The 13366-nt window shown below is 56.4% G+C and overlaps 1 protein-coding gene across 12 annotated transcripts in view; it reads left to right on the plus strand.

Moving 5' to 3' along the window:
- The window catches only part of ANO1 (anoctamin 1), a 218213-nt gene that overhangs the window by 127552 nt on the left and 77295 nt on the right, over window positions 1-13366 (plus strand). For 8 of the 12 annotated variants that reach the window (XM_017948165.3, XM_017948164.3, XM_017948166.3 and 5 more), the window contains exons 4-9: window positions 4692-4790; window positions 5610-5761; window positions 7341-7395; window positions 9973-10024; window positions 12422-12487; window positions 13000-13055. In XM_017948165.3, coding sequence (XP_017803654.1) covers window positions 4692-4790; window positions 5610-5761; window positions 7341-7395; window positions 9973-10024; window positions 12422-12487; window positions 13000-13055 — 480 coding nt within the window. The remainder of the gene's footprint in view (window positions 1-4691; window positions 4791-5609; window positions 5762-7340; window positions 7396-9972; window positions 10025-12421; window positions 12488-12999; window positions 13056-13366) is intronic. The other 4 variants (XM_031653790.1, XM_009185432.4, XM_009185434.4 and 1 more) reach the window with 1 other exon arrangement.

The raw sequence follows: 13366 nt of genomic DNA on the forward strand, positions 1-13366 counted from the left end.
CCCTAGGAAGCCAAGGGCAACCCGAAAACCACCCAGGTCTGATCTTTAGGGGTGCAAGCCTTCAAATCTTCTAGCAATTTCGAGTCCACGCTCCCCCTGCAGGGAGTCCCGTCTGTGGCCGTGATCGGATGATAGAAGCACGCAGGGCCACCGCGCGGACTGAGGGTCTAGGCCCTCGGGCCATGGGGACTATAGTGGGGAACCCTGGGCATCCCTGCCCACTGTGTATCCGCCACGGGGACTCGCTTGTCCTTTCTGTTTGTGATTTTCTTCTTCCTTCTGAAACGAAAATGTCAGAAGCGATTCCAGGAAGGTCAGAGTTCTTTGGGGCTGGGTTCAGCGGGAGGTTTCCGCCTGCATAGTCAGTCTCTGGGCTAAGGTCAGCATCTTCTGTCCCCTCTGGTTGGGGGCTATCTGGGGGGTTGACTCTGTCCCCTTGCAGAGCCCCATGGTCTGGCCAGATGGGGCCTCACCACCCCCACAGCTGTGGCTCTTGGCCAAGTAGGTTCATGAACCTTAAAGACTCCAGCTAGAGGGCCCAGAGTCGGGGCAGAATGCACTCCTCAGGGCGCTGGCTGGGGGCGAAGGGGACACGGCTGTCACTCCCAGTGTCTTCCTGCCGGGGACAGGCTGTGGTCAGTCCGGGCACCATGCTTTAAAACATCCCACATGTGTGTTTGCCGAACTGGTCCCATGACCCCTTTCCTGAATCTCACCAGATGTTTCCCTGGGAGAGACCCCGTTGCTCACGTAAACAGGGGTGCATGTTTTCCCAGGGAGGCCAGCAGCAGGCACCGGCTCCTTGACCACCATGCGGAAATCTTCACGGACTCAGAGGAATATATTTTGGGTCTTTGCGTGTGAGCGAGCAGAGCCCAGCAATAAATCTGTGTCTGTAACAGGAAAAGACAGGCTCTCCCGCACGTGGGCTGCCTTTTCTCCTGACTCAGAAGTGCCCCGTGGAGTCAGTGCTGTTCCTGTGGGTCACCAGGCTGGAAGACCACCACCTCTCCAGCCTCAGTGCCCTCCGTGGCTCCCCAGCACTGAGGAGGTGGCTTTGAGCTTCTTGGCCGAAGGAGTCCGTGCTTACGCAGGCTGGGGCTCAGCTGGACCAGGGCTGCTGAGAGCACCGGAGGCTCCCCTGCTGGGAAACAGGTCTTGTAATACCCAGTTTGCGATGAGGAAATGCAGGCTCAGAGAGGTTAAGTCACTTTGTGGAAACCACACGGGGGCAGGGCAGGATTCCAGCCCAGGCCATGCCGTCCCAGGCCTCTAAGCACGGTGCCCACTCAATCTGCCCCTCGAGGGCCACAGAAGGATCTGGGCTCATCTTGCCAGAGCCCCTGGTGCTGCCTCCTCCAATTCATGCTGAGATCATCAGTTCTCAACCCACACCTTATGTCCTTCAGCCCTGGGCTCCCCACAAGAGTCCCCAGGCCGCTGTCTCCCTGAAGCAGCCTCAGGCCCCCACTCCTGGGTCCACGCTTCTGCACAGCTCCCCTAACCACTGGGACAGGCCCCTGCACAAAGCCCTGCAGGACCCCAACCTACAGCTTCAGGGTGGGAGCAGGGGCTGAGCGGTGGCCCCCGAGCCACATGCTCCTGGAGCATGCGAACGTGGCCTTGTTTGGAAGAAGGGTCTTCGCAGAGGGAATTAAGTTAAACATTTCTGGATGAGATCATCCTGGATTTAAGGTGGGCCATAAATCCAATAGCAGAGAATGGCAGAGGGAGATTCGAGACCTAGTGAGGAGAGGAGACCGTGCCACCGAGGGGCCAGCAGCTGGAGCGATGTGGCCACAGCCAGGGAACACCTGGAGCCCCCAGAAGCTGGGAGAGGCAGGAAGGATCCTCTCCTAGGGCCTTCGGAGAGAGCGCGGCCCTGGAGACACTTTGACTGTGGACTTCCGGCCTCCAGAGCTGAAGGAGAATGAAACTCTGTAGTTTTAAGCTGCCCACTTTGGGGTCACGTGTTACAGCAGCTGCAGGAGGATCCCACAATGGCCAGCATGGCACACACCTCAGGGCCTCAGTTTTCCCAGCTGTGAAATGAGGATGATGATGGGACCTGCCTCACAGGCTTGCGGTGAGGACGAAATGAGTTAATATGCATGGAATGCATGCAGCAGGGACCGGCACATAACTGACATTGAGAGGATATCAGCCTCTGTCAACATTACTATTACTATTACTGTATTATTGCCCTTCGTTCATTCATTCCATAAATATGTGCAAAGCGGCTGCTCTGAGCCTGCCGTGGGCAGCAGGGCAGCACAGAAGAGACCTGAGTGGCGGTGCTGGGGAGAGGATGGCGTAGGGCAGGCCTCGTGGATGCAGCCGGAGGCCTCACCATCAGCATAAACCACCGTGGGTGGGCTTCAGGAGGAGCGACAAGACAGGATTCACCCCATGGCCATTTGCTTTTCTGTCGGATCAGGAAGAAGCATGGGATGAAGCTGGGGCGTCCAGGAGGGTCTCCCTTCCTCGGTGGGTCACCTGAGGTGCCGGGGCCCTGCGTTTAACTCTCTCTGCTGGACCTGGAAGCTTCGCCCAGGTCCCCGGGACCGTTGCATTCACAGGCTTCCACCAAGGCTCTCACTGAGTACATTGACTTGACCCACTTCAGATTTTGTTTTCTTTTTTTTTTTTTGAGATGGAGTCTGGCTCTGTCGCCCAGTCTGGAGTGCAGTGTCCAGATCTCAGCTCACTGCAAGCTCCGCCTCCCGGGTTTACACCATTCTCCTGCCTCAGCCTCCCGAGTAGCTGGGACTACAGGCACCCGCCACCATGCCCGGCTAGTTTTTTGTATTTTTTAGTAGAGACGGGGTTTCACCATATTAGCCAGGATGGTCTCAATCTCCTGACTTCGTGATCTACCCGTCTCGGCCTCCCAAAGTGCTGGGATTACAGACTTGAGCCACCGCGCCCGGCCAGATTTTGTTTTCTTAAAACTCATCCCCAAGTACACTTTGGGAGGCCGAGGCAGGCAGATCGCCTGAGGTCAGGAGTTCCAGACCAGCCTGGCCAACATGGTGAAATCCCATCTCTACTAAAAATACAGAAATTAGCCAGGCATGGTGGTGCACACCTGTAATCCCAGCTACTCGGGAGACTGAGGTAGGAGAATCGCTTGAACCCAGGAGGCGGAGGTTGCAGTGAGCTGAGATCGCGCCACTGCACTCCAGCCTGGGCAACAAGAGTGAGACTCCATCTCAAAAAAACAAAAAATGATTAAAAACAAAACAAACAAACAAAAACTCATCCCCAAGTGACTCTGGCTTCATTGCTTTTTGTCAACAAGCTACAACGAACCTATGTACTTGTGTCAAACGCTCAAGGGGTCCAGAACCCAGGTCAGGCCCTGAGCCTGCACCTGGTCGCTCTGCACCCAGAGGGGATGGATGAGGTCCCAGCCGGCACTCGCTCTTCCTTCCGTCTGCCTTTTTGCCAAGACTTCCCATCCCTTCCTTTAAGTCTCAGAATTGTGGAAAGGAGAGGTGGATGGGACTTCAGTCTGGAAGCCCCGGTCTGACCCCCAAGCCCCGGGGGACCAAGGACCCCACTGCCCTTAGGCAGCTCTGGCTCAGGAGGACTCGGCACCATTTTGCTTCTTGTTGTGTCAGCACCCCGGGCAGCTGGGTGGTCTCAGGGTGACGGGAAGGCCGATGGATGTGACATGTGTCTTTGATGGGGAAATACGTTGCGGCCGCATACATGCTGCTCCTTTGGTAAAGGGACTCTCTTAAATGCGAAATCCAGAGGGGAGAGGGAAAGCTTGAGACCTTGGGGGCATCTTTGCACCTGATCCCCGATTAAGAGTGGGGAGTCCGGGCAGGGCTGCCTGTGTTTGAGTGCAGCCTGTGTTTGTGGTGACTTCATCTCCGCCAGCCTCAGTGTTCCCATCTGTAAAGGCGGCCTTTCTCATCAAGCTGGCCATGGAGGTTGATGGAGTCATTTCTCATGAAGCCCCTAGCTTATGCCGCATCCTCGCCAGCCAGCGCTCGGTGACTCTCTGCTGTTCACTGTTGTCATTGAGGACCAAAGAGAGGTGACTTGGCCAAGCTTGCAGCTGTTTAGGGAGGGCGCTGGACTTGAACTCAGGCCTGCCTTCGAGCCCGTGCACCAGGCTGCCCATTCTCTTTAGGATCAAGTCAGTGCAGATATAAGGGAACCCGGGACGTGGACCCGAGGCAGGCAGAGGTGTGGCCCTGACCCACAGGGGAAGATGCCCAGAGTAGGGACCATCTTCAGCCATCCCCTCCTCGGCACTGCTCAGGCACCCACAGGTCCCTGAGTGATCCCAGGTGGAGGCCGAGGGGCCTGGGCTCTGCGTCCTGAAAGGTCCTCTTTTGTGGCCTGGGCCACTCTGGGGGCCCTCGGCTAAACCCTCCTGAAAACTTCCCTGGTGTTTTGGAGTCTGTACCCCCCGGGGATCCTCCTCTAAACCCTCCTGGCTCTTAAAGGTTCCTGCGTGACCTGGGGGAGCTCCCATAACCCCCTGTACTTCCTCCCACCTTCTGCTAAAAGGGGATTGTAGATGCACCTCAAAGTGTTGTCAACGTGGAATGAGGTCGCGGTGAAAGCAGCCATACACAGTAGCTGCTCAATAAATTGTGGCGGTATCTGAAGATCAAGGTAGTTTTCCACACAGATCCACCCACCCTGACCCAGAACCTTCCTTCTCTCTCCAGACTAAAATTCATGGAGTCGGGTTTGTGAAAATCCACGCGCCCTGGAACGTGCTGTGCAGAGAGGCCGAGTTTCTGAAACTGAAGATGCCGACGAAGAAGGTTGGTATTGATGGTTCTGCTCCGAAATGAATCGCCAAGTCTAGAGGTCACTTGGACGCCCGGCGGTGAAACATGCATACCTCGAGGCCCTGAGTTTTATAAAAAGCCTAGTGGGCTTCACGGCTACCCCTGGGAGGACCATGTGGCTCGACGTGACAAGGCCCCCAGGCTCCGGAGTCCTGATGACCCAGCCCTGGGTGGTCTCTAGAGACCCCAGACCAAACCCTACCAAGGGATGGTACAGGCAGAAGAGCCCACCTCTCAGCCCCCAAGGAATCGTCTGTACATGCAGACGCAGTTACAGTTCGGGCCCTGGGGCTTTCGTGTTTGTGGCATCTCAGCTAATTTATCAGATGCATTTTAATTACGTTTTCTGGCTTACTGGATTTTTCTTTTTAATCTGTGAAAACCTTATATCTAAAAAGCAGTTTGACAGTGTGTTCCCAGAAGCTTAGCTTGGAGTCGATATTTACTCTGGCAGGCGGACGGGTGAAGCTGGGCTAGCTATAGCAAATCAACCTCCTGCTTCTCGCGTCCTCAGAGACCACTTGGATTCCCTCTTTCGAAGCAAAAGTAAAGTTTAGGGGGGAAATTCTCTGGAATGCATTGTAATTGTGCTTTTGGCTGGGCGCTCCTGAAACTCCGGGCTTTCACGGCGTGGGCAGGGAGGGGCGGTGCATTCCGGCCCACCCAGGCACTCTGCTCTCAGGACGCGCCATTGCATGGGGTGGGATGGTTCTCTGGCCGTCTGAGAACAGATTCCATGGATCGTGGTCCAGCCGGGTGACGCGGCTCCCCGGTTGCTTGTCTTATCTGCAGATGTACCACATTAATGAGACCCGTGGCCTCCTGAAAAAAATCAACTCTGTGCTCCAGAAACTCACAGACCCCATCCAGCCCAAAGTGGCCGAGCACAGGCCCCAGACCATGAAGAGACTCTCCTATCCCTTCTCCCGGGAGAAGCAGCATCTGTAAGTGAGGACCCCCAACCTGCTCCCCAAAGGGTCCTGTGTATGGGGATTTCACCTTCTAGCATGAGAAATGCAGATTGATTATCTGCCCCCCCCCCCAAAAAGAAGAGCGTGTTCTTGTAAGAGCTTTGTGGTTGCTGAGCCCAGAAGACGTCGTGGAAATGATTTCTAAGATCACTGTTAACTGAGGAGTTAGGAGGACACAGAATCTTGTTCTGCTTGGCGACACAGGAAAAACTTCTTTGGCCTGTGTGAGGACCCTAAAGCAGTGGTCTGGACATGCCTTCCCACCCGCTCCCTGCCGCCGCCACCCCACCCCCCTCCAGGGTCTGGCTAACGAGGCCTCCTGCAGTCCAGGTAGTCTTGAGCCCAAGTGAGTCTCACTCCTTGTGGCAGAAATTGAAAAGCATCCCCAGGCAGGAGGCCTGAGGCCCCAGGGACTCACCGCCAGCTGGCTTGCCTGGCAGGGCCATGCCTATTCTGGAACCTTCCCTCCTCCTCCGCTCCCGAGGGCAGTGGGGCGTAGCCACCTGGGTCAGCAGTGACTGCAAGGCCTCTGCGGGCCTCACCGGGCAGAGCTGGAGCGTGGGCAGAGGTGGGAATAGAAAGCTTGAGCCGTGGGAACCCAGACGGACTTTGGATGGAAGTTCTAAGGGGCAGGAGGGCTCCTGGACAGTGCCGGCCTCACAGGGTCGGGGGCATGGAAGAGCAGACAGGGAGGACGAACAGGTGCCTCAGCTCACAGGGGCCCTTGCTCATAAATGTAGTAGGGGTGGAGCCATGAGCATCACAGGATGCTTTTACCAGGTCCTCATTCCTAGAGGGGACAGGACATGCCACCAGAGAGAAAGAAGCGACCCCCAAGCCCAGCCCTCTCCTCCAGCTCCAGAAGAGGCTTGGGACATTAGAGAAACCGCCCTCCTTCCAGGACCCCCGCCAACCTCCCTCGCCTCTGCCCTGGGTTGACTGTCAGCCCTACTGCCTGGCCAGGGCTGGGATCACCTCCAGGCTCCGTGGAGGTGGAAACCCAGGCACCCTCCCCAGCTCTCCCCCAAGTGCCTTGGAGCGCAGGGAGAGCAGGGAGTGTCTTCCCAAGATGCCCCTCCACCCTCAGGAAGCCTTGGGCCATCCCTGTGCAGCCCATCAGGACCCAAAGCATTGGAAGGGAGATTGTTTTCAAGGTTGGAACTGTCTGCCCGTGGCGGTGATACTGCCCCTATCCCCCGCCTTGTTGAAGCAGAGGCTTTCAAAACTGCCCGCTGAGAATGTCACCAAAAGGAAGCAGGGATCTTCCGGGGGGGCTGTGGGGGGGTGGGGGGCTGGGGGGTGGTCTGCCATACTTGCCTCTTAGGTCACTTCCCACCTGTGTGGGTCTCAGGCCGCACCCGGGTGCAGGGGCAGTGAAACAGACTGTTCCAAATGCCCAGGGGCGGACGGGTCATACCTGGCGTGCGGACAGAGTTCCGTCCATTTCACAGTCGCCGCTAATGGGGACAATGTGGTTTCCCGGGGCCTTGAAACCCGGAGAACCACGGGCTCTGGTGAACTGTGTCTTGTTTCCTTCCTGGTGTTTCCACAGGTTTGACCTGTCTGATAAGGATTCGTTTTTTGACAGTAAAACCCGGAGTACGATTGTAAGTATCTCGCGCGCCTGGAAACGGCTCCCTGGCAAGGTGGCCCTGAGGAGCCAGATGATAATTTCATTTTGGTGAAACTCCTCCCGGTGGAAACCGGCTCTAATTGTCTGTGACAGAAATAATTAGAATAATGAAAGGGAGAGGGCAGCGAGGGGCCCAGGGGATGGTCGTGCCCCAGGCTGGGGCAGCTCAGAGGAAGGGAATAAGCACAGAGCTCGGGAAAGCAGGAGGGAAGCCAGACCCCTGGAATGATTTCAGAGGTCGGTGTTTCTGGATCTGTGCAGCTCCCAGCACATCTCTCAGAGCCTCTTCGTGGTGGGGTTGTACGTGCCTGACCATCAGTCCACGATGCGGGGCTTTCGGGGCAGGCAGGTGTGGGCAGGAGGGAGGGGGTGATGGAGGCGAAGGCATGTGGGTTGAGATCTCTTTCCAGGCCTTTGCCAGAGGAGCCAACTGAGGTTTGAAATCTGACCAGGCCACCCTGCCCTACTCAACACACTGGCTCCGTGTTTATCCAACCTGTCCACCAGCCAAGCTAGGGCTGTGCATGGCTCAGGACACAACTTCAATCTAAACAAGAAATTAACCTGGCAGCCAAACTGTTGCTGTTGTTCTCTCTTCCCCGCCCAGAAAGCCCAGCCTGGTTGGGCAGAGACAGAGAGCTGGGAGGAGGCAGCCAGGGTGACCTTGTCCAGACGACTGCTCCTCATGACCACCACCTGAGACTGGCAGGCAGCCAGCGGGAGGGTGGTGCAGGTCGCACCAGCACGGGGGGTTCTGAGCCACTGCTGGGACAGGCAGATCTGGGGCGGGGAGGAGGGGCTCTCTCTCCCAGAGACCCTGGAGGCCAGTTTCTACATGGCCAACATGCTCCAAAGAAACTGAGAATTCATGGCTTTGGCCTTGGTTAGTCGGGCCTAATAGTCATCAAAATCCAACAGCATGTACGGTTGGCTGAGGTTCTAGGCAAAGGCGTGGAGGAGTAACAGCCCTTCCCCACTCCTCTCCTCCACACCATTCACTCTCTCCTGGCGTTGGGGTGGCCCAGTGTGCAAGTGGATAGGAGTCAGAGAACAGCAGTGCTCGATAGGGAGAGGCCCACTGTGCTGGTCTTGGGTTTTAGACCTTTGGCCTGTAGGTACTGGGGAGCCATAGAAGGTTGTGGAGCAAGGTTGAGGATGTGGTGAGATCTGTTCCAGAAGGATCACTGCCAGTGACCAGCTGTGGGAGGGCAGGTGACTGGTAGATGAGGGCTCATGGCGGTGGTCATCAATGGGGGCCACAACTACATGTGGAAGGCAGGAGGTGGTTACAAGAGAATCGGCAAGGTCAGGACCGATTAGATCTGAGGGATGATGGGGAGGGAGCCATGGAGAACAGCTGAGTGGGTGATTCCTTCCTTCATTCAGCAGGGATGTATTGGGTACCTGCTGTGTGCCCGAACCTGGTGGGAGAAAAGAGGCACTGAGGACATTTATAATCTGGCAGGTGGGGACAGGCAAGCTGAGCTGGAAGACAGAGCCGCCGGGAAGGTAGTGGCTTTAGGGCCTGGTTGTTAACGAGACCCTGGACCTATTCCGATCTGAAGGGGACAAGTGCTTCTAGGAGAAGGAACAGCCAGGGCGGAGGCCCTGTGGCTGCAGGAGTGGTTTTGGAAAGTGAGAGAGGCAGCCAGGGGGCAGGATTGTTGGGACAGGTGGGTCCGGTGGAGGCAGAGGGGAAGAGGTCAGATGGTCTGGGCCTGGGGACACGGGAAGGACGTTGGCCTTGCCTGAGAGAGTAGAGGCGAATTGGTGTGCTCTGAAATGCACGTCTGCATAGCAGAACCAGTTCTTCTCACCCCAGTTTACAGATAGAAAACCTGAGGCCGCGGTGGTGATGTCGTTGGTCCAAAATCACACAGCTGCAAATGGCAGAGCTGGCACCAGGGTCCAGGCAGAGAGACTCCCGAGCCGGAGCTGCCGAGGCCACCAAACAAAATATTTCACTAGTCAAGGGGCAGGCGGCTGGGGTGGGATCCCTTCAGCAGGGCTCTGCCCAGGCACCGGGAACCCAGAGCCCGATGGTGGCCACCTCCTGCCGCCGTGGGGAATGGATCCCAAGGCCCGCCTCACCGCCACCACCCCCGATCCCCCAGAGTCCTAGAACATTCAGGGTTGTGTCCCGGGGTGGTGCTGTTCCAACTCAGCTCTCAGCACGAGGGTGTTGTAAACCCACCAGGCAGGGTATGTGGCACAGCTGTGACACAGGACACCAGCATTAGGCCCAGGAGAGCACAGCAGTGCTTTGCTGGGACCAGCTGCGATCACTCCCAGATGAAAGTGGGAAGTGAACGATGGGAACTGCAGGTGGTACCTGTTTCTCCCTGAGAATCTCAAGCGTTTGACAGTGTTGAGAGCCCTCAGCTGGGTCAGCCCTCCCTGAATAAAGGCCGTTGTCTTTCCTTGGAAAATAGCACAAAGAGGTCTTCATGGGTAATGTGTGACCAGGTCCTCTTCAGCCACAGCAGACTGTTTCTGCTGGTGGGAGGTGCCTTCAGTAACTACTCACCCCTCCTTCTTGTCTCTGCAATAGGTCTATGAGATCTTGAAGAGAACGACGTGTACCAAGGCCAAGTACAGCATGGGTAAGCATGTTTTTGGGGCTTGAGATCAGCGTTGGTCTCCAAGTGGGAATCTCGCCTCCGAGTCGTCTCTGTGGGAGGCGGGCAGCCGGCTTGGGGTGTTTAAGAGGGTTTTGATTTAAGCCTGTGTAACAGTTTCAGACAGGAGGGCTGGGTTGGGAGCGTGCAGGGCGGTTTTATGGCCCAGCACTTTTAAACACAAACGCATCCTTCACTTTGGCCTGAGCGGTTTGTGAGCTGTGTGGACAGACTCTCCCTGCAGGGGCGGTAAATCCAGGCTGGAAATAGACCAGCGTTAGGGGTGACTGGGGGTTCCTGGCCCTCTCTTAACCCTCACGGTCCCGTGGGAAGGAATCGGGGTTCCAGCCAGGGGACATCTCCGTGCGGTGTTCCAGACCCTTAAAAGCTCACCAGGGCTTGCTGAAAGCAGGGCCCCTGACGAGGCACCACCAGGTACAGACAGCCTGATTCCAGAAGCTGCCACAAAACCATCCTGACCAGGCTCCCTGGGTACCAGTTTCCAGAACCCCTTAAGCCATAGATACAAAATCTTCCTGATTAAATTGTGTAGCTGGGAACCTCCCCCATCAGTAGGTCCGTTGCCCACAGCTGCAGGCAGTTTGTGAAAGCCAAAACATTGCAGAGCAAAGGAATGCCTTTTCCGGCCTCTCCTCCCCTCCTTCTTGAGCTGTCTTTTGCCCTGCTGAGAGCCATGCCATAGGGTAGCATCCATCACTGTGTAGAAGCCTCTGAAATGACGAGGCCATGGCTCCCCGGGGACACAGCAGGTCTGGTGAGAGCTGGAGTCTGTGCATACGGGAGGGACCATCTTGCTGCCTTGGCTTCCTGTGGTGGCAGGAATGCCGTGGGAAGTAAAATGGAGAGCAGTGGGCGTCAACGGCTCGGAACTTGAATTCCTGGGGTCAGGCCCGGGAGACAGAAAGAAGGCGAACCCTTGACTGCTCGGGTGGCTGCTTGACCCCCAACCGTATGGCCTGTGGTCACTCACAGGGATACCCTTGCAGGCCCGAAGTCTCTAAGTCCATGTCCTAAGTCAAGGGGAGTGTGGAGGAGTCCCATCCAGGGTCAAAAGGACTGAGATCCTCTAGAGTGGCCAAGCCCTAGTCCACACGACTGCAGTGAGGTCAGGCAGAAAAGAAGGTGACGTCGGGAGTTAGGGTTTTTGAAATTGCTCCTCTAGGTCGCTGCTGCCAGGGCACAGCCTTGGAAAGGTCACTAGAGGTAAGGAGGAGGTGTGGTTCTGGTCCCAGGGCTAGGTCTTGGACCTCAGTTTCCCCCCCGGGTCTCTGCAGCGTTCCTTCCAGTAGAAATATGTATGGTTGCAGTAGAAGTCCAGCGGCTTCGGGCTGCATGGCCCAGGCTGGCTCTCTGCCTGGGTTGGTCCCTGGGGACACGGGGTGTCTGTGCTCCCACCGGTTTTGTGGCAGGGCTGGTTCCCTGCACCTGGTGACAGGGCGGATAGACGCAGGTCCTCCTCTTCAGCCCTGCTTCACCATGGCACCTTGTCTGAGAGTTGACCCACCTCTGAGTTCATCCTCAAGTATGTCACCCACCAAGCTGTGTACCATAGTCTTGCAGGATGAGCAGGGTGGGGCTAGCTGGGGGATTTAGGAACTGTGATGAGAGAAGGCCTTCCAGATAGAGGGAGTGGCACGTGCAAAGGCCCTGCGGCAGGCAGCACCAGGCTAGCAGCATTCCAGCAACAGGAAGGAGGCCAGCGAGCCTGGATCAGGTCCCATGTCCACTTTCTATTGCAGACAAACTTTTCACTCACACATGTGACTTAAGCCCCTTCCTCTGGTTTTGATTTCTAAGCATCCCTCAGGTCCCCTGATCATTCCAGGTCACTGACCACAGAGATGGCCCATTTTCGAGGGGACTCCAGGAGATCATTTTCCCACCGCTATCAGGTGGAGTCTCAGAGGGTGGGCCGCCCAGGCTGCTGTGAAAAACGCTCTTACTGCCTAGGAAGCCTCTTCAGCCAAGCAGGGGGTTCCATGAGCAGCAAAGGGTCCCATGGAAACGCCCCCGCCCGGCTGGACCCCCACGATGTGTTTGGAGCAAGATCAGATTTCCAGGAAACCCTTCCCCACGCATGGCCCTGGCTCTCCCGTCCTCTCTCGCAGTCTCCTGGGGCTGGGCGCCTGCATGCACACGTTAGGACACACAGGCGTGGTGTTTTATAATGTGCCCATGGTGTTTTTATAATGTGCCCCCCAGGGCCACATAAAAAGGGGCCCCGCCAGCGTTCCACTGCCTCCAGGAGCACTGGCCAGCCGTGAGTCCACCAGAATCGCTGACCACCTACACTTGCTGCCCCAAATGTAGCTTTGGTCCTGTCAGGCCTTTCCACATCACTAATAGCCAATGTATAAACAGGGCAAGGCGAGGGAAGAAAGAAGGACTCCGCCCTTCTAAGTAAAAGGCGGAAATGTGGGAAGTATGGTAAGTGTGGGCCTCCTCCGGTTTTCCCAATCAATCTAAAATCTAATTCCGAATTGTATGTGTGTTTTCTGACACCATCAATTTCTCCATCCGTATATTTCCTCATGATTCAGCTTCTCTAACCGCTTACATCCCACCTTCCCCATCTGCAGGCTTGCCTCGGACAGGTGGGGGGGCTGGTGAATCGGAGGCTTGGGGTGACAGTGAAGCCACGGTCCGCTCACACCGCCTGCCTCTGAGATGGAGTCGCCTCTTGGGGTTTTCTCTGTGTCTTCCTAATTCTGCCAATCGAGCATGTGTTCCGTCATCTCCTAGTTGATAGATCAATAACCCGGCTGTGCCCTGTCATTCCTGGGGAAGAAATCCCAGAGGTGGCGGGCTCTGTGTAGTCAGGTTCGTTTCATTTTGAGAAGCTCTTGGTGGCTGACACGGCCCTGTGACCGCTGTGACTTTACAATGTGAAGCGGGAGACCCGCCTGTCCCATAACCTTCTCTCTGCCTCTGTTTTTAAGGCATCACGAGCCTGCTGGCCAATGGCGTGTACGCGGCTGCATACCCACTGCACGATGTAAGTAACCTGAACACACGATTTATCTCTGCGTCATTTGACTCCCCAAATCCCTCCGGGCCACACCCCCCGGGGAGCTGTAATTATCCTGTGGTCACAGCTTCCTGCTTGGCTCTCGCTGTAAATGTCAACTGTACACAGGCCTTCCCTGTTCCCCGGGTGGGGACCAAGAATTTACACACAGCGCCATCTTTTCTTGCAGAACAATCCCAACAAAACGGGGGCACGGGTGGCAGGTGCTCTGCCTTGACGTCCTCTGAACCTCACAGCCAGCGGGTCCACAGAATGTCTTCCCTGGCCCGGGCTCCCCT

Source organism: Papio anubis, chromosome 12, assembly GCF_008728515.1.
Source record: "Papio anubis isolate 15944 chromosome 12, Panubis1.0, whole genome shotgun sequence".
NCBI lineage: Eukaryota > Metazoa > Chordata > Mammalia > Primates > Cercopithecidae > Papio > Papio anubis.